Source organism: Vanessa cardui, chromosome 27, assembly GCF_905220365.1.
Source record: "Vanessa cardui chromosome 27, ilVanCard2.1, whole genome shotgun sequence".
In the NCBI taxonomy this organism is placed as follows: Eukaryota; Metazoa; Arthropoda; class Insecta; order Lepidoptera; family Nymphalidae; genus Vanessa; species Vanessa cardui.
This window is the reverse complement of record NC_061149.1, coordinates 7955757-7983379: the sequence shown is the minus strand read 5'-3', so window position 1 is coordinate 7983379 and position 27623 is coordinate 7955757. Positions and strand designations below refer to the sequence as shown.

The following is a 27623-nucleotide window of genomic DNA, read 5'->3' as shown; positions in this document are numbered from 1 at the left end:
ATTTCATCTAACTAACTATCTGTCCCGCTCTCTTCAAAGAAGGAAAACATGGCGTGGAAGCCTGCATGTGTCTATCCACCAACTGTGTATTCCACCAACCCGTATTGGAACAGCGTGGTGGAATATGTGTGGCAAAGGGAGAGGAGGTCTTAGCCTATCAGTGGGGAATTAACAGGCTGTTGTTCTTGTTGTTGTAACTTTATGAATATTTTTGATTTTTATTATATCCATGACGTATGTAGTAAATACAACCCAGATTGTCGTCGGACGTCATCCGCCCACATCAACAGAGAAGTCGCATTTTGAACTTTGCCATTATAACGAGACCCTTGCCACCCATGCGCACTGGGCGCCCCGGTATAGATCCCCAGTTAAAAGCTGGAGGCCGTGCCGAGCAGACGTCGAACAGGTGAGAGCACATTACACTTCAAAAGATAAAATCAAACACTGTCACTCTACCGGAAGGAAGTATGTTTTGTTCCGACGCGAAGAAAATATTATTCGCGTCAGCCTGTTCCTTTTATTTAGTTATTATATGACGTCACGGTGTTATTGACAGCATTGTTTCGTATTATGGAAACACAATTTCTCCGACTTGGATACAAAACTGATTTAAATTTCCATATTTACCGCCCAAGTAGAACTCAAATAAAACACTTCGTGCGTCTCAAACAATTAAGGCAGAGTTTGTTGCTGATTGTTTTCTGTTGAATTTACATTCACGGTAGCATTGTATAAATACAATACTGTAAAATTGAGATTAAAAACTTTAAAAGCTTGCTTAAATAGAGTATATTTAGATTAACTTTGTTATGACATGTCGTACCTTTGATATTGATTTTACAACATATTGTTTAAGACATAACAGTCTTTGAATTACTAACTGTTGGACTAAAACCTCCTTTGAGGACAAGGCTGAAAGTCCACCAAGCTGTTCTCCATTGTAGATAATATATCACTAATCATACTGAGACACAGTTGTATTCTAATTATTTTCCAATACATACACGGCATATACCCATACCCATGATTAAAAATTTTATTTAAATATCAATTTCAAAAAGGTGTAATATTTGCCGCGTTTGTTTCTGTTTATATGATCACTATGGTCTGAACTATTGGATAATTGTTCTTTTACAGCGTATAAAATATATGCATGTATGTATGACGTCACTAGAAATAGAAGATTGATTTTATGATTCTTTCGATAGTCTTCTATAACGTATGGATTTGTGAAAAGGTTTTCGTTAGACATTCTTGTATTAAATTATACCTATTTTGTAATTTATTCTCATGGGGGTAAAATTATGATTATTAATTTTGGTAAAATTTAAATATATTAAGAATTATTTTGGATATTATTGCTGGATATACTTTTGTGAAATGTCATTTGTAAAATTGAATGACTGAAACGACGCTGGGAAGAGTTACGTCGTTATAATTCCATTTGAAACGAATAAGCGTCACTCTTTTGATGCTTTTGTTGATTTTCTAAAGAAACACTTCTTGTTATTCTATTTTCAGCTTAAATTCACAGATAAAATGAAATTCTTTTATAAACGGACTTTTTCTTTTTGTCCCTTTTTGGGCACTAAATACTTCGACTAAAAATTTTATTTAAACGCAACAATTATATCATGTATATATTTATGTTGGTAACTTCAGTTTCTCTATCAATAAGTGAACGCTTAGTATTAAAAGGTAGGAAAGGGCTCTGATTTGATTTAATTAATTATTTACGAATAATCATGTAATATATTGGCAACAATAGAGAGAATATTGAAAATAAGATAATTGCGTTTAAGAGTCGATTTCGCGTAGAGTGTATATCAAATCAAATCTTCTATTTACCGTATGCAAACGGAAACTGGGGGTTACAAGTTTATTCTTATTTCTTGTATTAATAGTATGTATATCAGCATTGATGAAAAATTTTTTTACATTTTTTTTTATATAATAGCAAAGCAGCCGTTAATACACCTTTAAATTTCTTTAAATTTCTCGTATAATGATGTCCTGGAGCTAATATTGTAAATAGATCAGATAGCTCTTTTCTGTAGAATAAAAACAACTTCAATATCTGAAAATGGTACGAACATGGCGTTAGGGAGATTTCTTTTTGATATAACGAAAATAATTTGCAATAGATCGCTCTTGGTTGTAGAGCTTTGTTTTTTGTAACGCCAAGCAGCCATATTTAGTATTGCTTATTCGTTACGAAATACGAATAGGGCAGTATGTGTACAGGATCATGAGGTATATTAGGATTGTTAAAATGTCTTGACCATGAGCAGAGATGACTACTGACCAGGTAGCCCACAATATTGTAGAAAATGTAATTGATTATATTTGTACAACATTGATTAATACTGAAGACTGAATAATGTTTGAACTTAAGTTAACGTATTCATTTAAACATCGACGAATGATTCACATTTATCGGCTGACGTTTATTGCTTTGTGAATCCTAATTATTACAAATGCGAAAATAAGTTTGATTGTCTGTTACGTTCTCGTCCTGAGGATTGACTATATATTTCAAATAAATACGTATTGGACAACATCACATACAAGACTCTGATCCCAATGTAAGTAGCTAAAGCACTTGTTTTGGAAAATCAGAAGTAACGACGGCACCACAAATTTCCCAGACCAAAGACGACATAGAAAACTAATGACTTTTTTACATCGACTGTGCCGGGAATCGAACCCAGGTCCTCGGAGTGGCGTACCCATGTGCAAATCAAAAACAAATCGTTATGACATTGTATATGTAACTACGCCTATTCCCAAGCTGCGAGCAGAAACTAGAATTCAATTATTTCGACATATTTGAACAATATTCTTCCGAATACAGATAACGTATAATACTTACAATATTCGGGCAACACTCCACCGGGAAGTCGCACAAAGTATTAATTTTAATAATTTCATTTCAATACGAAGTTCCCAGACATTATTGTAGGGCTTTTTCTGAAAGTTTGCAATTAATTTAACTCACAAATTCATTTTCATTGACAGTTGTTTTTCCGGTTTCTTTTAATTTATGAAGTTTTCCTCACATTTCTTGCGGCAAATCTTCTTCACCAGGGTAAATATTGTTAGTCATTCGCGGCATGATAGCTATTGGATTGGGTCGGATTACAAGGAACTCCTTTTAAGAAGGGAGCACCTGACTACAAAGGCTCGCCGTACTCTATTATCTGACAGATTCGATTATCCGCCCTGCAAAACGGTTTTCAGATTACCGCGGGTTAACTATATTTTGTTATTATTAAAATATTATTAAGCGATCCGTCTGTGATGTCATACTAATAAGAGCCTGTAAATTTCCCACTGCTGGGCTAAAGTGGGTTCTTTCCGTGGAGAAGATTTGGAACATATTCTGCTGTTCCAATACGGGTTGGTGGAATATACATTTGAAAGAATTTCTATGAAATTTGACACATGCAAGTTTCCTCGCGATGTTTTCCGTCATCGCCGAGCACGAGATGAATTATAAACACAAATTAAGCACATTGTTTCAGGTGTGCTTTCGTGGATTTGAGCCCGCAATCATCGGATAAGATGCACGCGTTCTAACCACTGGGCCATCTCGGTTTCAACATTCTCGGCTTTTCGGTGTTTTTAATGCAGTTTTATTTGTTCTTAGATTCAACATGGCTGCCATCGCGTTCCTCCTGATCGCCTGCCTGAGCTCGGCTCACGCCTGGGGCGGACTGTTCAACCGGTTCAGCTCCGACATGCTGGCCAACCTCGGCTACGGGCGGTCACCCTACCGTCATTACCCTTATGGACAGGTACGTTACTAATAATAATTACGGACAGAAATTAAACCACAGCTACCAAACAGAAAAAAAATCGTGCACAGGAAACATGATGACGATTATGTGTGAAAAAATTAATTGTCTCTGCAAGCCCGCCTGGGTAGGTACCAACCACACATCAAATATTCTACCGCCAAACAAAAGTATCTACTCAGAGCCAGTAACTACAAGCACAAGGGACGTAACATCTTAGTCCCAAGGGTTGGTGGCGCATTGGCGATGTAAGGAATAGTTAATATTTTCAACAACGCGAATGTCTATGGGCGGTGGTAACTACTTACCATCAGGTGGCCCATATGGTGGAACGCAAACCTATAGCATTACAGAAAAGTTTAAAATGTGTAAGGTTTGTTGCAAAGTCGTCAGCTATCAATGAAATTCACGTCTCCTAACCACAGGTCACATAGCACTCTCCATTAGTAGTTACTTAGTAATTATCAAGGACGTTATTCGCAGCTGAAGTCTTTAGAGGGTCTCAACTTTTCAGCTTAATTTACGTGAAGGGATTTAGTCAATTGAATAAAGTAACTTGGCAATTTTCCCGGCGGATGAAGAGCACTGCTTCACCCCACTTCAACACCTAATGCCTATAATTATAAATATAAATGTTCAGATTCAGACTTAAGATGCTGTAGCACTCTCGAAATTTCTTGAAAATAATTTTATTTCAAAAGATATTACTCTAGTTGGATGCTATAATAAGTATTGTGAAGCATCATTCAGTTTGGAGTTTTATGTAGTTAGTTTTATTGAGTTACTTTCTAAACATATTTTATGTCGGCAAATGGGCAACCAGTTCGCAAAATCTTTTTTCACCGCAGACAATGGTACTAGAAAATTAAACTACTTCCGACGTCAGTACTGAAGACAGACTGTTTTGCTACCTGTTTTTGTCATTAAGTCGACTTTTTCAACACTTATTAGTGTAATAATGATCGCAGTGATCATATCTATATAAAGTATTAGCGACCTACCACGGCTTCGCACGAGTACTTGATATCGTTATATTATGACGAATTATTATACTATGTGTAATGCTGATGTTTAACCTACATATATTACTGTTTTTGAAAGACTAACAGACATACATAAATCCATCCTGACTTTTATAATATTAGTAGGAAGTAGGATTTTGACCAGTCACTACCAGCTGGACCAATAAATGTAGCAATATTTTCTTCCATCAAATTATTGACAAAAACGTTTTTTCCACGACCTAAATTTAAACCCAATCTAGAGACTTGTAAGCTAGATCTAAACCATCGAGGATTATATTACAGAAGCATATTCAGACTATAAATATGGCCACGAATCTAAAATAGCAAGGCCAGCTGAAATAGCCCCAGCTCGCGTTAATCAAAGGTCATTTCACATCGACCTAATGGACCATGCGTGACCTTTGCGTCGGATGCTCGCTGAATCGCGGAAAGGTCGGTCAATTGGAAGATATAGGGAATACTGTTTAAACACTATCATCAGCAAATAATCTACTATAATATACGTAACATTTTTTACTTTATGTGAAGACTTCCGAGTCAAGATGGCCCAGTGGTTAGAACGCGTGCATCTTAACCGATGATTGCGGGTTCCACCCAGGCAAGCACCGCTGATTCATGTGCTTAATTTGTCTTTATAATTCATCTCGTGCTCAGCGGTGAAGGAAAACATCGTGAGGAAACCTGCATGTGACAAATTTCATAGAAATTCTGCCACATGTGTATTCCACCAACCCGCATTGGAACAGCGTGGTGGAATACGTTCCAAACCTTCTCCTCAAAGGGAGAGGAGGCCTTTAGCCCAGCAGTGGGAATTTACAGGCTGCTGTTGTTGTTGTTCTTGTTGAAGATTTCGTGGGTAGGTATCCACTCACCGTAAACTTCCATTTTAAGTGAGTGAGTCAGTGTAACTACAGGCATAAGGGCATAATCACTTAGTTCCTAAAGTAGATGTATAATTAACACGGTATATATGCACAACAAGCCATGTGTTTAACCTTGTAATATCATTATATTTATACTGATGTATATTATTGTTATAAATGCTAAAATTGCTCCGGTTTTCCACTAGTCAGGCGGCCAAAAGTTGAACAGAATTTGATGAAATTTTGTTAACTAGAGTTCCAAGAAAGGACAAAGTACTTAATCCTAGATATATTTAGAATAAATGTATTAAAATGTATATTAAATAGTAATATATAGTATACCGTTTGAATTTTCGAATGCGACTAACCAAACATCTAACGCCACAATCAATGTAGGTGCAATCAAAACGGTGTGCGCTTGCGTTGTTAAGTTATTGCATCTGTCCCCAGGTCGAGCCTGAAGAGATCTACGCGGAGGCGTTGGAAGGCAATCGCATCGAAGACGCCGAGGACACGCACTGCTACAGCGCGCCCTGCATCACCAACGGGGACTGCTGCCGCGGCCTCATGTGCTTGGAGACAGGTAAGAAATATTTGATGCTCGTGATAGGTATCACTAGTCCTCCTGACAGATTTCGGCATATATCCTGCCTCAGTTAACACGATATTATTAATTAGTTGACAAGAGTAGTGTTTCTTGGTGGTAGCGTTTTGTGCAAGCCCGTCTGGGTAGGTAACACCCACTCAACAGTTATTCTACCGCCAAATAACAGTACTCAGTATTGTTGTGTTTCGGTTTGAAGGGTGAGTGAGCCAGTGTAACTACAGGCACAATGGACATAGCATCATTGTTCCCAAGGTTGGTGGCACATTAACGACTTAAGGAATAGTTAATATTTCTTATAGCGTCATTGTCTATGGGTGTGTATGTATGGGTGTCTGATGGTGACAACTTACCATCAGGTGGTCTATATTCTCGTCTTCCAACCTATACCATAAAAAGACCAAAGAAATGATAAATAAATTGTGTGAAAGGCGATATGGATGGAAAGGATGTTACTTGTGAGATGATATCAGACAGAGAAGTTTGGAAGAAGACATGCTGCACCGACCCTAAGTAAAATAGGGATAAGGGCAGGACGATACACACGTGTGCACTGAAACATCTTTGAGCTTTCAAATCCAACAAAACCAGAAAAAGTTCAGAAACAGCACCAATGGTTTAGTTGTTTGGAGCACAAGATCACTGTTATTTTCCACACGAGTAGGTACATCCCATAAAATTTTCGTCATAAAAAAATATTTTGTACAAACTTCAAAAACAGAAGGAGATTCTCGAAACGGTTTTTTCCATATTTGTTACCTCAAAGCTTCGTTATTTATGAACCGATTACGAAAATGTTTTTATTTTATTTCGAAAGGTATCTGTCGTGCCTGGTCATGTGTAAATTTTAAGAAAAAAATGCCTAAGGGTAGAAAAATACGAGAGAAAAATTATTTATGATTGAATTTATCAGAAATTGACTTCAAAGTGGTTTGTTTTGTGTTAAAATGTTTTATTAATATTATTGCGCAACGGAGTTTGAACCTTGGGCCTCGGTACTTCGTATTATAACCAGCCAAACGAAAATAAATGTTTAAGATTTTTCTTATACATAATCTTTACACAATGTCATAAATTTAAACAAACAGGCTAAGTGTAAGAGACCCTGTGGCTCGCTAATTTGATGTTGTACAGAAGGTCGGTAGAAAGTGGATGAGATGGTACGAAGATCGTTCTCAGTGGCGCACCTTGGGGGGCTTATGTCCTTCAGTGGACTAATACAGGCTGATTATGATGAATGATGGCATTTCAAAATCTCGGAGAGAAGATTATTTTTCCAGTCGGTTGTAAGGGAATGCTAATACTAAAACAAAACATTTCTCTTATAGAATTGTAGATCTTGATAATTTATACACCTATTATATGAGCATAATAAATGATCTTCGTCTTTCCTACGGGTTAGACTTACTTCAAAGCAAATTTCATCAAATTCGGACTAGTAGTTATAGAGGCAGAGAGCCGAGATGGCCCAGTGGTTAGAACGCGTGCATCTTAACCGACGAGCTCGGGTTCAAACCCAGGCACAGCCACAATATATACGTGTTGCTCGGCGCTGAAGGAAAACATCGTGAAAAACCTGCATGTGTCTAATTTCATCAAAATTCTGCCACATGTGCATTCCACCAACCCGCATTGGAACAGCGTGGTGGAATATGTTCCAAACCCTCTTCTCACTGGGAGACATTAACCCAACAGTGGAAAATTTACATGCTGTGACTTTACTTCGCTTTTTATTTACTTTAGTTATAGAGGCTGGCTATAGAGCAACAGACTATACTTTCGTATTTATAATATGGATTCGCGTAATAATTCATCCTGTAAATAACATATTAATTTAAGAGGCTGTTAGTACCGATATATCACTGAATGTCCAGCTCACCAATCTTAATGGCATTTCGTAATATAGACAATAGAGCTCTTTGATGTTAGTTTGGCATTTTTGCTGACGTCACTCCACATATCGATGAGTTTGCTATTTATAAACATCAGGCGCCGAACGTCAGTAGCGGGGATTGATTGAATTTAGAAACTTTATGGTTATAATTAACAGCTTTTAAGTAAAGATGAAGAGTCTTGACGACCCAGTGGTTAGATCGCGTGCATCTTAACCGATGATCGAGGGTTCAGACCCAAGCAAGCACCACTGAATATTCATGTGCTCAATTTGTCTTTATAATTCATCTCGTACTCGGCGGTGAAGGAAGACATCTTTAGGAAACCTGGCAATGACTAATATTATAGAAATTCTGCCACATATGTATTCCACCAACCCGCTTTGGAACAACGTTGTGGTATATGCATTAAATTTAATTTGTAAAACATAAACTTCCAACTCCCGTTTAAGCGGTTACCAGTAGGGGTGGTTTCATAAAATCCGTTCTAAGATCTGCGTCCGTCGTCGTCTATGAGGAACCTAACTGTAAAAATAAAACAAGTTTATAGGTGTTATATGTAGCTTTTAAAATGTCGTGATTGATGAGTGATTAGTACTTTTTTAAATAGATACAGCGAAGAAGTACAAAATTACACGGAGAAACACATGACCGCATAGGAGAGCACCATAATCTTTGCTGGTACGGCGTAAGTGTCGATCTTACCCCGAGGCTTGCCGCTAGATACGTCAAATCGATCTTTATGATTCAAGTGCGCTCGTCATGAACAGTCATGTAATGTTACTCGACTAAATGTAAAAGTACCACTATAACCCAACTAATTCGCTATCATCCATAATAAACCCACATAGAGAGCATTGTTGATCTCTAGATCAACGATGCTTGCCTGGATTAGAATATCACTGCTAATACCGACGTGTTTTGTCCACTGCGGTAGCTTGTACCAACTGGCCGCAAGCCTAGCATGGTGCCTTCGTCAAATCAATTAGCGTGCGTTTCCAGCTCCCTACACACTTCCACCACTTTTCATCTCTTCTACAGATTGCAGGAAAGAAAAATTTTCGATTTTATTTGTAATCGCTGCTTTTTTTGGTGGTCAATCAGACTATACTGGTCTTCATTTTTCAAATGCCGAATTAATAATGTGCGAAAGAGATGAATCAGAGTTTTATTTTGTATTAGGGTAGGTAAGCCACTTCGAGTCGAGATGGCCCAGTGGTGAGAACGCGTGCATCTTAACCGATGATTGCGGGTTCAAACCCAGGCAGGCACCGCTGATTCATGTGCTTAATTTGTCTTTATAATTCATCTCGTGCTCAGTGATGAAGGAAAACATCGTAAGGAGACCTGCATGTGACAAATTTCATTGAAATTCTGCCACATGTGTATTCCACCAACCCGCATTGGAACAGCGTGATGGAATATGTTCCAAACCTTCTCCTCAAAGGGAGAGGAGGCCTTTAGCCCAGCAGTGGGAATTTACAGGCTGTTGTTGTTGTTGTGTTGTTTGTAGGTAAGCTATAACATGGGCTATTTCTATCATGTCTATAAAAACACTGCACATAGACACTAGTACCGTAAGAAATTTTAAGCATTCCTTGTAGCAAAATTTCGCCACATGCCTCGGAAGTGAAGATGCGATGTCCCTTGTCCCTCGACTGACCGATCCTTCAAACCGAAATACAACACCACTAATATTACTGTTCGGGGGTCGAATATATGTTGGGTTAACACTGGTTTCTGGGTACCATTACAAACTATTTAACTAAACCTTCACTGAAGGACTCTTATAAGTGAGGCGTTTCATACATATTAATTAACTGCGTCACAATATAATTATAGCCTACGTGAGGCCAGTTATTATAGTCCTTAAATCTTGCTACTGTTTGTTCGTTTTAAATTACAGCATATATTTAAAAACGTATTGAATATTGTACAGTCGGGGTAAGAAAAGGTTCGTCACCTTAAGATCTATTTTCGTGTTCTCAGTATGAGTGATAATCTGCTCTACCGATAGAGAATGACATTTTGCGTCGCGATGATTTGATGTTTAGATTCAAAAGGTACTAAGAGTTGTAAACACATTTTACTATCAAGGAGTTTAAGGGCCAATAATGCAATAGATCCGCCGGCCGCTCAGCAATTTAAAAAGTCGCAGAATCGTTCCTGACCCTTAGGCTAATGTTATCCTAACACAAGCTTTCACATTAATTAGGGGTCAATAGGAATATTAGTAATCAATTACAATAGGGCATTACTACATCTCTTTAAAAAATATGCAGCAGTATTTAGTTAATAGCTGTACTCCGGTTTATGGAGAGTGAGGTAAGTAAGCCAGTGTAACTACGGACTCAAAGGTCATAACATATTAGTACACAAAATTAATGGCGTATTGGTAATGTTGAGGAGTGTCAAAATATGGGCACTTATCATAACCATTGCCAATCACAAAGGGGTCACCTAATGATGATTCATAGACACCATTAGGTGACACCTTTGTCCTCTACCACCACTTTTTATGTTTCCTAATACTATAGTAGTCCTACCGTAATACATTCTACGAAACACTTTTATAGCTCTTATAATTACACATTGCAAGCAAAGTTACAATAATTATCGCTGAAGTATGTTAATTTAAACCCTGACATTTAGCGGAAGTTTAAATACGTTTAGAAATTGCGTGCAGTTTTGCTTTTATTTAACGCAAATAAATGATTTCGCCGACGAAGCCCACGCTAGCCTGTCAGCTTATAGTTACAAATGGAGTAACAGCTTAATTTGCATAATTACACTTCTACTAAGTGTTCTAGTAGGTTAGTACACACGTACACACTTTCAAGGTCATTTTCTAGAAAATAAACGTAACTGTTGAAATTATTACCCACCAATTATGTTATAAATTCAGTTGTAAAATTTAAGAAAATGTTCCGAGGAATTGTTCGTATTAATCCCGGCTGCTGAATATCACCTTCGGATATCTCATAAAAATTCTAAGTTTCACCCGCACCACCTTGATGTCCGAAAATCCACAACAGCGCGATTTCTTAGACATTTTCCGCCTCGCACAACCACTTTGTGGAACCAGCTTTTGCCGACGGTTTTTCCGAACCGATACGACATGGGAACCTTCAAAAAAAGAGCGTACTCCTTTCTTAAAGGCCGGCAACGCACCTGCAAGCCCCCTGGTGTTGCAGATGTTCATGGGCGGTGGTAGTCACTTTCCGTCAGGTGAGCCTCCTGCTCGCTTGCCATCTATGTCATAAAAAAAAGTACTGCCGCTGATTCTTCCACAAAAACAAACTTTGTATATAAGATATATGCATTGCTCATTGTAAAGTGAATTGTAAGGTTCTTTATGAGTAATGAAGTTCTTTAACCTGATTCCCATTGAGATTCGTTCGTTAGTTTTTCTACGGTCTGAGGTAATTAAGTATTTCCAAGACAACGATAGAGTTTAGGTAATCAGATAATACTTTTCAAACCGATCTTATTCAGACCGTCCATTCTCAAAGCATAACCAAAATTACAAGTAAAAAAAAAACCGTTCAAGTGCGAGTCGGACTCTCACACGAAGGGTTCCGTACATTATATCTATAAAAATTAATTAATATCTCCTAAAATATTGGTCGTAGAATGCTCATTATGGGCTTATTTTTTTCATTAAATATTCATCTACAAACCGATTCAACAAAACTTAACATTGGAGTTAAAAAATATGTTCTCCCACACATTCCACCTGCAAATGTAAGATGTCGCACAATATTGAGTGATTGACCATGTTATTTTAATATCATGGACTTCTTATAGGTTTTCCTATAATCTATAAGGAGAAAACTAATTTCTGTATTTTTTTCAAAATTTTAGGTTCAGTAGTTTCGGAGATAAGGGGGGAATGGTCAATTTTCGTCTATTTTCTTGAATAACTTGGAAACTATTCATTTTAAAATTACAAAAAAATACATTTAAGATCTTCTCAACAAGACCTTTCATTTGATATGCCACACGATGCAGATTTCAGATTTTTTTTTTAATTTTTCCCTTCCCCCCCAAAAATGACCCCCCATATACAGATTTCATCTGCTCATGTCACACCTCTGTATTTGGCTTACAGGAATTGATATGTGTACCAAATTTCAACTTAATGGGCACTACCAATATTCAAACTATAAATAAATATGATAAATAAATAAATATGAGACAACATCACATACATTACTCTGATCCCAATGTAAGTAGCTAAAGCACTTGTGTTATGGAAAATCAGAAGTAACGACGGTACCACAAACACCTAGACCTAAGACAACATAGAAAACTATTGGTAATCTAATCGTCTCGGCCGGGAATCGAACCCGGGACCTCGGAGTACTCGGCGTACCCATGAAAACCGGTGTACACACCACTCGACCACGGAGGTCGTCGAAACTATACGTTGCTATTGAGAATTTCTTAAGTAAGAAACCGAATTTATTGTAATGACTCCGGTTGACATAATAATAAAAAACCCAACGACACTTATAAAGCAGCTGGTGGATCAAGAATGGTTTCCCTTTTAATTGGATTTACAATTTTTGATACAACGTAGTTTTCCAGGCCTACGTTAAAATATTCTTGAAGTTATTTCTCAAATTGAAACTTTAAAAGCTTCATTACCCCATTTACTGGAAAGCTCTCGTGACTCAGAGAGAGCTTTCAACTTTCAGCGACTTGAAAGCTTTCATAAATGCCGGCTCACGTACATCGCCGGAGTTCTGAAATGTATATTTCCACAAAGTGCTGAATATATCAAAACGGTATTTCTTCGTTTTAGGGTTCCGCTTTTAAACTTGAAAAAATGATATTTTGTCTCAGAAAATCTGTCCGTCCAAGATCATCCTCCTGCCCTTATCCCAATATTATTTGGGGTCGATCTTCTCCTTAAATACTTCTCTGTCGGACGTCATCTCACAGGTAACATTATTTCTAACCATATCGTCTTTCACACAATCCATCCATCGTTTTCTTGGTTGTCCTCTACCTCTATATAAAATCTGTCCGTCCGTCACAGACAAACAAATAATCTTGTATTGTGAACCAATATGCAATTTGCAAATTGGAAATACAGTTAAAAATTGTTATACCTGAGCGTGTGAAAATGAATATGTTACCAATCAAAAGATTGTATGCTTATTGGAAATCCTGATGATATATATACGGATTGCATTAAATTCGGTAACTAAACGGTAAAAAGCGATAAACATTCTGAATTCCATATCAGAACAGAGAAAACCATTGTCACTTATAACCCTTTTCATTATAACGCAGAATTGAATTTTAGGGAAGTTCCACACAACCGGTTAAGGCCAAACTTTTCGCACACTGATTGCCCGGTGATACTAAATTGTTTGTATTTTTATAAAACTTTCCTTAATTACAATCATCATCCGAGAAAAATAATTTGGAGTAAATTTAAAATCAAAATAAGCTTAAAAGTAATTAAAACTAAAAAAACTTGAAATGAAAATCGTACGACAGTCGACGTAAAGTTTAACTTAGATTAGTTTTTATTTCCCTTTAGCAGTTAAAGGTAGAAATATACAAAAATGTACAAAGAACCAAGTTATAATTAAAGTAGTTCTCGTGCTGAGTTGAGTTTTCAAAGTAATTTCATTCGTATCGCTTTAGTTGGACTGCGAGTTGCGCGCTTTTTATTTCTCATAGCATTTTTATTATAAAGACAATTTCAACTAAATGCAAATCTTCAAACATTGAACGTTATTATTCTCTGCAGACTGAAGTTTTGGAGACTGAACCTTATATATTTCTATTAATCTGCTGGTTGAAGTTTTGTGTTTCAATAATGTGATGACTGACTATCACTCACTTATTTTTAATTATCAATAGGAGCTCCGAGCTGATAGGACTTAATTCCAAATGTGTCTCAATCTTAACCTCATGCCGCTACGTTGCAGGGGAGACGGATATCTCGTTATCTGCGTATGTAAAGATAGACTTAACTGTCGCGAGGCCTTCTCTTCTAGTAACCGACAATCTTCAACTAAGATTCTTGTTTTGCCACTGACCTATCTCAACTTCAGCAGCGATCACTTCTACTAAGGTTTCTTATCATATCATTGGAAAGGAAGGTTAACGCACCAAAATGGTGCTTTTCGGAAATGAGAAAGTTAATTTCCCAAAAGTACTATTTTGGCGGTTTAGTGTCCCTTCCTTTCCACTGGCGATATATAATAAGACTGATATGTTCCAAATATATATTTCTTCTTTTATCTTAGCCGATGATTGCAGGTTCAATTGTAATTCATCTCTTGCTCATGGTGAATTAGAAAATCGTGATGAAACATGCACGTGGCGAGCTTGAATGAAAGCCTGCCTGCTTTGGTATATATTTGGTATAATTGCATGGTGAAATAAGCTCCAAAACCTTCTCTTCAAAGGGAAAGGACGCCTTAGTCAGCCCTAGTTCTGGAACATTTACAGGCTACCAAAAAAACCAAAGAGAACCAGCACAAACTGAGGAGAAAATGTTACCAAATTATAAATTGTATGTTTTACCAATTTATATACAGTTGTATAAAATGGCAATTTAAAAGAGTTTGTTAAGAATGAACCAATGTAAGATAATAACATCGCAAACGGCCGCAAACGAGTTCCCGAACTCGGGGAAAAAGTTAAACGTGATCACAAAGTTGGACGTCGTTACTTCGACTCGAATTCATAAATACTTTTCTCATTTCGTTAAATAAATTATATTTTAAACATCAAAGAGACTTATTAATGAACTCCAAACGAAAATGAAAAAAGGAAGCGCCGCGAGCGAGACGCCTCGACAGCAACAGATTTCGTTGAATTCAGACATTTTTGATTAAGCATTAATTAGCTCTTCATATTTCACTTTGAGGTCGAATCAAGACGAGATATGTCTATTTAATTAATTAATTTCGGAGAAAATTGAAGATTGTTAGCACAGATTAAACGCCTGAATTCCTAAAATCGATACGATGTAGTCTTGTCACAGATAATATTTAAATCTCACTTTCCAAATAGTCCATTGAAGAACATAATGTTATTTTGAAGTGATAACCTTCTATGAAGATAAACCACAGTTACGTAACGCTTTATGGTTCCAGTCTGCGTGGTTTTCTTTTTCCGATACTTTAGTAAAGTAAAGTAACAGCCTGTAAAAATCCCACTGCTGGGACAAGGCCTCCTCTTTCATTAAAGTGAGAGTTTGGAACATATTCCACCACGCTGTTCCAATGCGGGTTGGTGGAATGCACATGTGGCAGAATTTCGATGGAATTAGACACATGCAGGTTTCCTTACGATGTTTTCCGTCACCGCTGAGCTTGAGATGAATTATAAACACAAATTAAGCACATATGTATAGTGGTGTTTTTCTGGGTTTGATCCCGCAATCATCGGTTAAGATGCACGCGTTCTAACCACTGGGTCATCTCAGGTCAATATCTGATACTATACTTAATTACATATCCTGGAAATGTACGGGTCCGTGTTGACACCATCATCAACATCGGCCTACTACAGCTTACTGCCAAACATAGGCCTCCCCCGGAGCACCATGTTGCTCGGCCCTCTGCCTCCTTCATCCAGCTTCTACCGGCGATCCTGTGAATGTCGGCCTGTGTTCGATAACCCATATCTCAGTATACACATTACAACAACAACAACAGCCTGCAAATTCCCACTGCTGGGCTTTGAGGAGAAGGTTTGGAACATATTCCACCACGCTGCTCCAATACAAGTTGGTGGAATACACATGTGGCAGAATTTCTATGAAATTTGTCACGTGCAGGTTTCTTCACGATGTTTTCCTTCACCGCTGAGCACGAGATGAATTATAAAGACAAATTAAGCACATGAATCAGCGGTGCTTGCCTGTGTTTGAACCCGCAATCATCGGCTAAGATGCACGCGTTCTAACCACTAGGCCATCTCGACTCCAGTATACACATTAGTTTAGTTTTATTAATTATATTACATAATCCCAGTATACCTACAACCCACTTTACTAATGTCGAGCGAAGTCGGGATGTGCGTCTAGGAATAAAATAAAACATAAAGCAATCTTGATTAAGATTAAATCCACGTGTTTTATCGCCAGGCTTTTTATTTTAGCAACACACACACACACACATTCAGAAAACATCCCGGAAATATGAATACGGCGGCTGAGCTCGCACTTGAGCGCTCAAGGGCCGAAAATACTTGCTTTTATATGAATATGTATTTGAGGCGCAGACTCCTGAGTTTCGAACGAGTGCGCACGTGACACGGTTCTTATGTTTGATAGTCGAAAATATAATATTGCATTTCGAGAGGGTTTTTGCAAAAAGGGAGAAAGTGTGGAAAATATACAAGTGTTTTTATCGTTACCATAACGAGTTAAAAATATAAATTATTTCCTTGAATATAATTTAATTAATTCGCCATTTTTTCACTGAAATTTTTGTCTCAAATCTTGTGTTATGATGTTGTTAAAATATACTTCTTGATTACATAAATTAGCTACTATAAAAGTATTATTATTGTACAAAGTTAATTTATTTCAATTATATATATTTATTGATTATTTTATGGTAATTTCAATTGAAATAGTTGTTAAATGACAATTGAACAGTGCAAAACCCTACTTGAATAAAGAATATTTCGATTTGGTTTTTTTGATATATGGCACAATTAATATACAGGGTTATTAGTAATTCGACGTATGTCCCTTATGAAGTGATAGGGGTGACTATTTGCAATAATTTTAACCCCTATGTGCATTGTGCAAAATTTAACCATTTTTAATTATCGTTAATTTTTGCACATTGCGTATCACCTCATAGAGGATATATGTCGAATTACCAATAACCCTGTATATCCAAACAAATATTCAGTGATGCTTTTACGGAATCTATACGGATTCCAGCGGTGGACGAAAAAAGGCAGTTGATGATGATTGATGAGGCTTTTACGTATTTAAACTTGTAATCATCGTTCATAATTGTTAAACCAATGGGCCGGCTCATGTAATCATCTAATGTAAGGCTAATGTTTTCACATACAATTATATATAGAGGTCGTTGACCGCCACATATAGCCCGACAGTTCATTACTTAAGCAGAGGTGCGCTCGCTATCTTGATGACTCGTAAAAAAATTGTTTGATGAGACATCACATTGGAATTAATATCGCTGAAATAAATACAAGGCCTTTCACTCGACTTCGTTTGAATAAGAAGGTAAACGAGAAATGTGATTATCGTAGATTCGAATATGTCCAAGCCAAGACAAGTTTAAATTTAATTGAGGAAATATAATCAGAAGTCTTATAAAAAGGTTTTGTGAATGGAGAATAAAAGACGTTCTTTTATTTAAGGATTAAAAAAATATGCCTTTATATGAAACATAAATAAAATTTTAACAAAAAGAAAAACCGACTTCAAACAAAACAGTATTTTAAAACAAATTAAAATGCACTCAAAAGTAATAAAAATAATTGCATATTTAACACATTTTTGAGAGTCCTCCTAGGTAAAATAAATGAAAAATATTAGACTACTTAAAAGTCGATTTACGATTATATAATGTAGTTATAATTATTGTTATATTTGGAGCCGGTGTCAGCCACAGGCACACGCTTCAACAATCAAAAGAAAGAAGCGATACGAGCCTCTTGATTGACCCAGTATAATATCGTATACAAGGTAATTTGTAAGAAACATTTCTTAAAGTATTCTCGTATTGTTTTTTGGTAGGTATAGTATAGGGTTGGCTGACACCGACTCCAAATATAGCAATAATTATAACTACATTATATAATCGTAAATCGACTTTTAAGTAGTCTAATATTTTTCATTTATTTTACCTAGGAGGACTCTCAAAAATGTGTTAAATATGCAATTATTTTTATTACTTTTGAGTGCATTTTAATTTGTTTTAAAATACTGTTTTGTTTGAAGTCGGTTTTTCTTTTTGTTAAAATTTTATTTATTTTTTGATTTTAAGTGAAGCTGATGTAGACTAACATTTTTTTCTTAATATGGATAGATTAAGCGTGCCGATTATATGAATCAGAAACTACTTCAGGGACAATTTCAAAAGAAACTTTCGAATAAAGCAAAACTAGACTTTCGAAAATGCGGCTTTAATACGTCATGCGGCATAAACTACAAGGTACCACTCTCGAAAGAGCTGTAATCGACCTCAGTAAAAAAACTTTGCAAAAGAGCTATTCGTATGCTATGTCGTACATCATATACACAAAATTTGATTAAAGACAGAAAGAAATTCTGCCCCAAATCGCACCCTAACTGTAAGCCGTTTAGGAGTTCCGTCAATACATAGTATAAAACAAAGTCGCATTCTCTGTCCCTATATCTTTAAAACTACGCAACGGATTTTGATGCGGTTTTTTTTAATAGATAGTGTAATTCAAGGGGAAGGTTTGTGTATATAATAAATGAACAATATAGTAAAGAAACACTGACAATTTTAGAAGTTTGCAATGTGATATCGTAAATAAATAAATTCTTTAGTATATTTAGTATCAGTATTGCACCCGTGAGAAGTCGGGGCGAGTCGCTAGTTGATTATAATATTTGATTATGACAATTACATGAACATAACCACGTTTCGGAAGGTGATTCAAATATCCAAGTAACCCATAAATAAAAGATTCGACCGAGTATTGCTAACGTGCTCCTCAGAATTGTTCCGTTCCCTCCCGTTCCCTTAATTTGTCATGGATCCTGTGCTCAGAACCTTACCAAACTTTCACCAAACTACCCTTAAAGTATATCCTTTATAATAAAAAAAGAATCATCAAAATTGGTTAACGTGATTTTGAGTTATTCACCTATTTGTCGCGCATATACATAATGCAAATTTAAGACTTACGTAGTTTTCATACGGATACCATCATCGGAAAAAAATAAAAAAAAAAATGGGACCCCACGGGAAGCACTACCTTTCAAACAAAAAAAAATTATCAAAATCGGTCCACCCAGTAAAAAGTTATGAGGTAACAAACATAAAAAAAAAAAAAAAAAAAAAAAAAAAAAAAAAAAAAAATACAGACGAATTGATAACCTCCTCCGTTTGGAAGTCGGTTGAAAAGCATAGCAACCTAGCGACCCGCCCCGGCTTCGCACGGGTGCAAGACTGATACTAAATATACTACAGAATTTGTTTATTTACAACATCACATTAGAAACTGAAAATTTTCAGCGTCTCTTTATAATCACTCTATCTATTAATAAAAATTGGTATGAAAAATTAATAAAATCATACATACGGACAGTAATCTGTCTAATAGTAATATTACATAGCTTTGCCGTGGTGCTCATATAGGTATTTGTTTCAGAGGATGGAGGGCGCTGCCTCCCAGCGTTTGCCGGTCGGAAGCTGGGCGAGATGTGCAACCGCGAAAACCAATGTGATGCTGGGCTGGTCTGCGAGGAAGTCGTCCCAGGTACGCCCCTCACATATATTTGTAGCTCTAACTGTTACTATTGACGACACTGTTTTGGCAGGGCTTTGTGCAAGCCCATTTGGGTAAGTACCACCCACTCATCAGTTATTCTACCGCCAAACAACAGTACTTAGTATTGTAGTGTTACGGTTTGAAGGGTGAGTGAGCCAGTGTAATTACAGACACATCTTAGTTCCCAAGGTTGGTGGCGCCTTGACGAAAGGAATGGTTATTGTTTCTTATAGCGCCATGTCTATGGGCGGTGGTGATCACTATCCATCAGGTGGCCCATATGTTCGTCCGCCAACCAATAGCAGATAAAAAGGCTTATAGTCGAAACAGTACCAGGCCGTACCTAGAGCGGGACAACTGTCATTTCTTTGCACGATTAAGACGCGATCCTGTCACGCGATTCTATGGCGACTATTTACATAAAGTTGTATAGTTTCAAGCGACACGTTTGAGTTAACTCTCTATAATCTCTTGTCACGAGTACTATACAAATGTAACAGTAGCGTAAATAGGGCGCTGCCACCGGTGCCCAGGCACAGGGCGTGGACTCTCGGGGGCGCAAGAATAGAAAGACTGGGCAGGACTATTGCTTTTTCATTTTGCTCTTGTTATGATTCCGCTGAGCCCCTAGTACTCGATTCCAATATAAACGTACTTACATGCTAGTGTCATTAAAAACATACATCGCGCTCATTTTTTTGGCATCGCCCGAGCGTAATTGTATTTAGTGTTTATCGTTAATGGGTATCGTTTATCGGTAATGTGTCTCCTGTTCTCCTCAATTTGAAGATTATTCCATGGTGCTCAAGTGCAGCTTCCATCCAATACATATCGATATTTATGGTTACAATTCACAATTGACCAAAAGCTACATTACATAGACCAAACTCTTACAAAATTAATGGTTTTTGCACACATTAGAACAGCCATCTCAAGCTGAGACCCATGTGTAACCTGGAAACGAATATGAAGAACTTGAATATTAACATTTAAGGCATGAAAAAAGGATGTATCGAAAACTTTTACCCAACATTTTAACAAATATGTTATACAAAGATACGTCGACCGTTTTATACGATCATAAAAACAGTCCCCAAAGAATAATCCTCTGATAACAAACATACATACATCACTCGTACGACTTATAAAGGTCATTGCCCTCAGTTCTTTCGCGATTATTTAGAAATAGTAATAATATTTTGTTTTGTTTGAAATTTATATACAGCGTTTGTTCTTACACAGTAATAAGCAAAGTATAAATAAAATTTTAACAAAAAGAAAAACCGACTTCAAACAAAACACTATTTTAAAACAAATGAATATGCACGAAAAAGTAATAAAAATAATTGCGTATTCAACATATTTTTTAGAGTCTTCCTAAGTTAAATGAAATAAAAAATATTAGACTACTTAAAAGTCGATTAACGATTATATCGTGTAGTTATAGTTATTGGTATATTTGGAGCCGGTGTCAGCCACGGTGCCCTTGCCCCAACAATCAAAAGAAAGAAGCGATACGAGCCCCTTGATTGATCCAGTATCATCATCATCATCATCATCATCAACAGCCTATTTTTGTCCACTGTTGGACATAGGCCTCTCCCAGTGCACGCCACTGTGGTCTTTCTCCGGCTACTCGCATCCAGCTCCTGCCTGCCGCCTTGCGTATATCGTCACTCCACCGTGCCTGATCCAGTATATTATTGTGTAAAAGGTAATTTGTAAAAAACATATTTGTTAAAGTATTCTCGTATTGTTTTTTGATAGATATACTGTAGGGTTTTATTGGCTGACACCGACTCCAAATATAACAATAATTATAACTACATGATATAATCGTTAATCGACTTTTAAGTAGTCTAATATTTTTTATTTCATTTAACTTAGGAAGACTCTAAAAAATATGTTGAATACGCAATTATTTTTATTACTTTTTCGTGCATATTCATTTGTTTTAAAATAGTGTTTTGTTTGAAGTCGGTTTTTCTTTTTGTTAAAATTTTATTTATTTTTTGATTTTAAGTGAAGCTGATGTTGACTAGCTAATTTTTTTTAATATGGATAGATTAAGCGTTCCGTTTATATGAGTCAGAAACTACTTCGAGGACAATTTCAAAGGAAACTTGCGAATAAAGCAAAAATAGACTTTCGAAAATGCGGATTTAATACGTCACGCGGCCTGAACTACAAGGATCCCTCGAAAGAGCTGTAATCGAACTCAGCAAAAAAACTTTGAAAAAGACCAACTATATTTCGTACATCATATGACATCACATCACATACACAAAATTTGATTAAAGATAGTAAGAAATTCTGCCCCATATCGCACCCTAACTGCGAGCCGTATAGGAGTTCAATCACTACATAATATAAAACAAAGTCGCTTTCTCTGTCCCTATATCTTTAAATCTACGCAACGGATTTTGATGCGGTTTTTTTTAATAGATAGTGTAATTCAAGGGGAAGGTTTGTGTATATAATACATGAACAATATAGTAAAAAAACACTGATAATTTTAGAAGTTTGCGATGTGATGTCGTAAATAAACAAATTCTGTAGTATATTTAGTATCAGTATTGCACCCGTGCGAAGCCGGGGTGGGTAGCTAGTTGATTATATTATTCGACTATGATAATTACATAAACATAACCACATTACGGAAGGTGACTCAAATATCCAAATAACCTATAAATAAAAGATTCGACGGAGTATCGCTAACGTGCTCCTCAGAATTGTTCCGTTCCCTTCCGTTCCGTTACTTTGTCATGAATCCTGTGCTCAGAACCTTACCAAACTTTCACCAAATTACTCTTGAAGTATATATTTTATAATAAAAAAAGAATTATCAAAATTGGTTAACATGATTTTCAGTTATTCACCTATTTGTCGCGCATATACATAATGCAAATTTAAGACTTATGTCGTTTTCATATGGATCCCATCATCGGAAAAAAAAAAAAAAAAATGGGACCCCACGGGAAGCACTACCTTTCAAACAAAAAAAAAATTATCAAAATCGGTCCACCCAGTGAAAAGTTATGAGGTAACAAACATAAAAAAAAAAAAAAAAAAAAAAAAAAAAAAAATACAGACGAATTGATAACCTCCTCCTTTTGGAAGTCGGTTGAAAAGCCTTAAGCGATCCCACTGTTGGGCTCAAGCATCCTCTTCTTTTTAACGAGAAGATTTCGAGCTATTCGACCACGTTGATGTAATAAGTGTTGGGATCATCGATAAATTATGAACACAAATTAACAACATTAAAACTCAGTGATGCAGTTCTGAATTTGAACCCATAGTCATAAAAGATTCGGCTTTTACAAGCACTTTTGAATCGTCATTTTACAATTAAGTGAAGCTACCATCGGTTTGGAAAGTAGATTCTACCGAGAAGAGCCGGCAAGAAACTCAGTAGTTTCTCTATTTTAGCATTTAAAAAATACAAAGTCATGTTAGTTAATACAATTATTTAAAGCACTGGTCTATCTCTAATTGTATAAATATTTGTCGACGCGGTCCTGCGGTTCAATCACCATACGTCACGTGTCGTATTTCACGTGGAATGTTAAAATACGTGACCGTTTCGACGCGAACGGTAGATATAGTATTTGACTTTTGTGGTTAATGGAAATATTTATGATTAACTAGCGGTCCGCCCCGGCTCCGCACGGTGGCAATTCTGATACTAAATATACTGCAGAATGTCTTGCAATGTTCACAGTTTTTCAGTCATTCTCTACTGTATTGTACATGTATAATACATATAAACCTTCCTCATGAATCACTTTATTAAAAAACTGCATCAAAATCCGTTGCGTAGTTTTTAGGGAGGTAGGGACAGAAAAGGCGACTTTGTTTTATAATATGTAGTGAAGAAAAACAATGAATAGAAGTACAATAATTAAAAACAGAGTTTCGTTTTAAGTAAAGTTAATATTATGAATCAGTATATGGAAAGGGGAAAACGGATGAATGAAAGAAAAATAATAACGCCATTTTGTATCCTCATTTGGTTGTCAAGTTATAGCTTTTATTGACTCGATCAATAATGACAAAAATGAGAAATAAATAATAATGATAAATAAAGCATATTACTCAATACAAGATTATACTAAAACACTTAGTCAGATAAGTGTCATAGATAAGTGTCAGCAAGTCATACCTACTGCCTACTGCATACCTACTGTCAGCCAGTAAACCTAGTCTGCACTAATAATTTTTATTGTGCAAATTATGAAATGTTTAGTGAAGCACATTGTATTGCGAGAGAGACTAGTAGTTAAAGTAGTATCGTTTCTTGGAGTTCAAGTTTGCTTCGTACCAAATTTCATCAAATTCAGTCCAACGGCTTAGTCGTGAAAGGGCGACAGACAGATAGAGTTACTTTCACATTTATAATGTCAATTCAGATTATTAACTGGTAACACATTAGCACTTAATTTACACTGCTACCTCAACGAACACGTCAGGTTCACTATCAAGAGCGGAACCAGAGGGTGTGCGTGCCATGTTACAGTCGACAGCGTGCCATTTGCCGTCACGGCTAACGACTCGGTCTTACCCCAACACGCACGTAATGTTTCATATCAAAAAAATCACAAGCCGTAAGAATAGTCAACCAGCACGACATATTTATCATCATAATCGTATTAGTCTCCTAGATTATTGTGCCCAATATTCAAACATTGTTTTCCGGCTAATATTTTCTCGGGTGTTATAATTACTAAGTTTATTATATAATATGATAGAACTATATTGAGGTCGAAATGGCCCAGTGGTTAGAACGTGTGCATCTTAACCGATGATTGCGGGTTCAAGCCAGGCCATAATTAATCTCGTGTTCGGCGGCGAAGGAAAACATCGTGAGGAAACCTGCATGTGTCTCATTTCATAGAAATTCTGACACATGTTTTCCACCAACCCGCATTGGAACAGCTTGGTGGAATATGTTCTAAACCTTCTCCTAAAAAGGGAGAGGAGGCTGTAGCCCAGTAGTGGGAAATTTACAGGCTGTTGTTGTTGTTGATTTAGAACGTTTTATGGTCGCCTCTTGGGCTCGCTCATTATTACTCGGGAATGGTTGTGTAGCATATATTTCTGCAGGTGAGATGCACGTCTGCCGTCCGCCGTCAGCCGGGCACAAGCAGTACAACGAGGACTGCTCTTCGTCTAGCGAGTGTGACATCACCCGTGGCCTGTGCTGCATCATGCAACGTCGTCACCGCCAGAAGCCTAGGAAGGTGAGATCCATAAAAAATGATTTACAGATAAAAATGACTTCTCTGGTTCTAGTTATAAGCAAAAGCCTGTGCCACAACGACCCAGTGTGCTCTTATAATTAAATATGATAACTTAAGGTGGACAGCGGCAAATTGACGACCTCCATGGTCGAGTTGTGTGTACACTTTATTATTTATCTATGGTCAGTGGATTACTTACCATCAGAGAGTCTACTAATAATGTACTATACTTTTAATAGTTCATATGTTTAAATGAGGAGATCCTTGTGTAATTACAAACATCATTATATCATCTTTCACCGATGATGACCGATGAGAACCGGCAAGAAACTTATTATTCACTCGTTTTCATCGATCGTATTATACTTGTAATAATTTCCAAACCAATCTTTCTAAAAAAAAAACAATTTATTCAAATCTTTTGTTAAATAAATATTGAACATTTTCCAATTTTATCGAAAGATAAAATCAATTTCTTTGAGAGGATAATATTTATCAAAATAAGATTATGTTTTTCTTTCAGAGGAAATTCAATTTCCCTTTCAAATTTAAGATTGCTTTCACCTCTTATCGCCAACCTTTTAATAATTTGATCATTATAATGGAATCACTTTACAACCAAAAATATAAAAGCAAAATATGTTCTTCTTTATTAATTTCAGAAAATTTGAGATATAGGGATCAGAGCAGATTTTTTACACTCAGTATTGTTGGGTTTCAGTTTGGAGGATGAGTGAGCCAGTGTAACTATAGGCACGAAGAACATAATATCTTAGGTTGGTGGAGCAATGGTGATGAAAGGAATGGATCATATTTCTTACATCTATAGGCACTGGTGATGTTCTGTCAAAATCAAAATCAAAAAATCAAAAGCAAACTATACTTTATTCAAGTGGGCTTTTACAAACAATTATGAATCGTCATTTAACAATCAAGTGAAGCTACCACCGGTTCAGAAAGTAGATTCTACCGAGAAGAACCGGCAAGAAACTCAGTAGTTACTCTCTTTCAACATTTAAAAAAAATACAGTCATGTTAGTTAATACAATAATTTAAATTAATATATACTCCCTGGTCAGGTTCATTAACCCCACCAACGTCAAATGATATATAAATACACTTATAGTAAAGTCATTACCAAAAGTAGAGACGTTATTGTGTGTAATGTTTGCAGAGCTGTGGATACTTCAAGGAGCCCCTGGTATGCATCGGACCCGTGGCTACCGACCAGATCCGCGAGATCGTGCAGCACACCGCCGGCGAGAAGAGGCTCGGCTTGTACCGAATGCATTAAATTCATCCCCAATCTATTGGCTTCGAGTAAAATGACATCTTCTATGTTCCAATTATTTATATAACGATTTCACACTTTTTATTTTTTGTAATTATTTTTTTATTTTGCTCGGAGTATTTTTAGGATTTAAATCATTTATAAATTTAAAAATCACTTTCATTTATAAATGATTTCAATTAAATTGAGAAAATTCTCTAAGTTGACAACAAGACGTAATGAAAACTTATCAAATGAGTTGACATCCAAAAAAGAAATCATTTATAGATTTTTCTCAATGGCGACATATTTTGGAAATATTGCCATTATCAATAATTTGACATCAGTTAAACATTATTTCCTAACAAAAGGAATTGACATTATTAGTTTTTGCAATGGAAATAATATCACCGAAGATTTTAAAATTACCGAAACGAACGCTTCGAAAAACGGTCACCGATCTTTTAATTTCCAAGCATAGAATATTGATTAAAAAAAAAATCAACAAAAAATGACGTAGTGCTGGATACTTTAGTTTTCGTCAAAGGATGCCAGCGTGCGTAGAGTATAAATAAATTATTATACCTAAATAGATGTTATACTATGGATGTTATAAATGTTATTAATAGTAAATTTTAAAATGTTTAATCCTTAATATTAATTAGGTTAAAAAAGTCTTCACTATCGAAACTAAACATATCATACTGGCTGAGGCATTTATAGTTTTAATAATATTGATGTTAAAATTATAATTAGACTAATTAAGATTCCGCTTGTTTTATTCTAAATGATATATAATTAAGCAATTCCATTACGATAGGTGCCTAGGAGACATATCATTGATGTAACTTTGTTTAAATATATTCCTATGACTAGTGAAAGTTTAAGATTATCACGATCAAAGCATATATATTAATTAAATATAGTGTTAAGTCTGACTTAAGTATTTTCTGATAAAGTTTAGCGTGGAATAGTAAATATTTTTCTGCCAAAATTATACATTCGAAGTTATAGCTCGTTATTATTTCGATAGTTCCGTAATGATTTCCCGATCGCCCGGACGGCCTAACGCTTCGTAACAATAGATCTAAAGTCGAAAACATTTTAAATACCTTTTATATATCTGTGTCGTTACGCTATCTGATGTTATGATACTCGTGTATTTCATATAATATATGTGTTATATTATACAGTCATATCAGCTGTTGATATTTTTATTTCTACCCCCATTTCAAAACTAAAATAAACTCTTTACCAAAAAATCAAATCAAAATCAAAATAAACTTTATTCAAGAAACGTCATTTTACAATTAAGGGAAGCTACCACCGGTTCGGAAAGTAGATTCTACCGAGAACAACCGGCAACAAACTCAGTAGTTACTCACTTTCAATATTTAAAAATACAGTCATGCTATAGTTATATATGCATGTAATATAATATCCTG

The 27623-nt window shown here is 36.1% G+C and overlaps 1 protein-coding gene across 1 annotated transcript; it reads left to right on the top strand.

The window, feature by feature from the left end:
- Nucleotides 1–383: 383 nt before the first annotated feature.
- LOC124541272 (ITG-like peptide) lies at nucleotides 384–27375 on the top strand. The gene is made up of 6 exons (XM_047119177.1): nucleotides 384–409; nucleotides 3653–3800; nucleotides 6139–6271; nucleotides 19549–19656; nucleotides 24772–24908; nucleotides 26083–27375. Exons 2-6 carry the CDS (start codon nucleotides 3660–3662, stop codon nucleotides 26200–26202), a joined length of 639 nt encoding a protein of 212 aa, XP_046975133.1. The 5' UTR covers nucleotides 384–409; nucleotides 3653–3659; the 3' UTR covers nucleotides 26203–27375.
- Nucleotides 27376–27623: the final 248 nt, after the last annotated feature.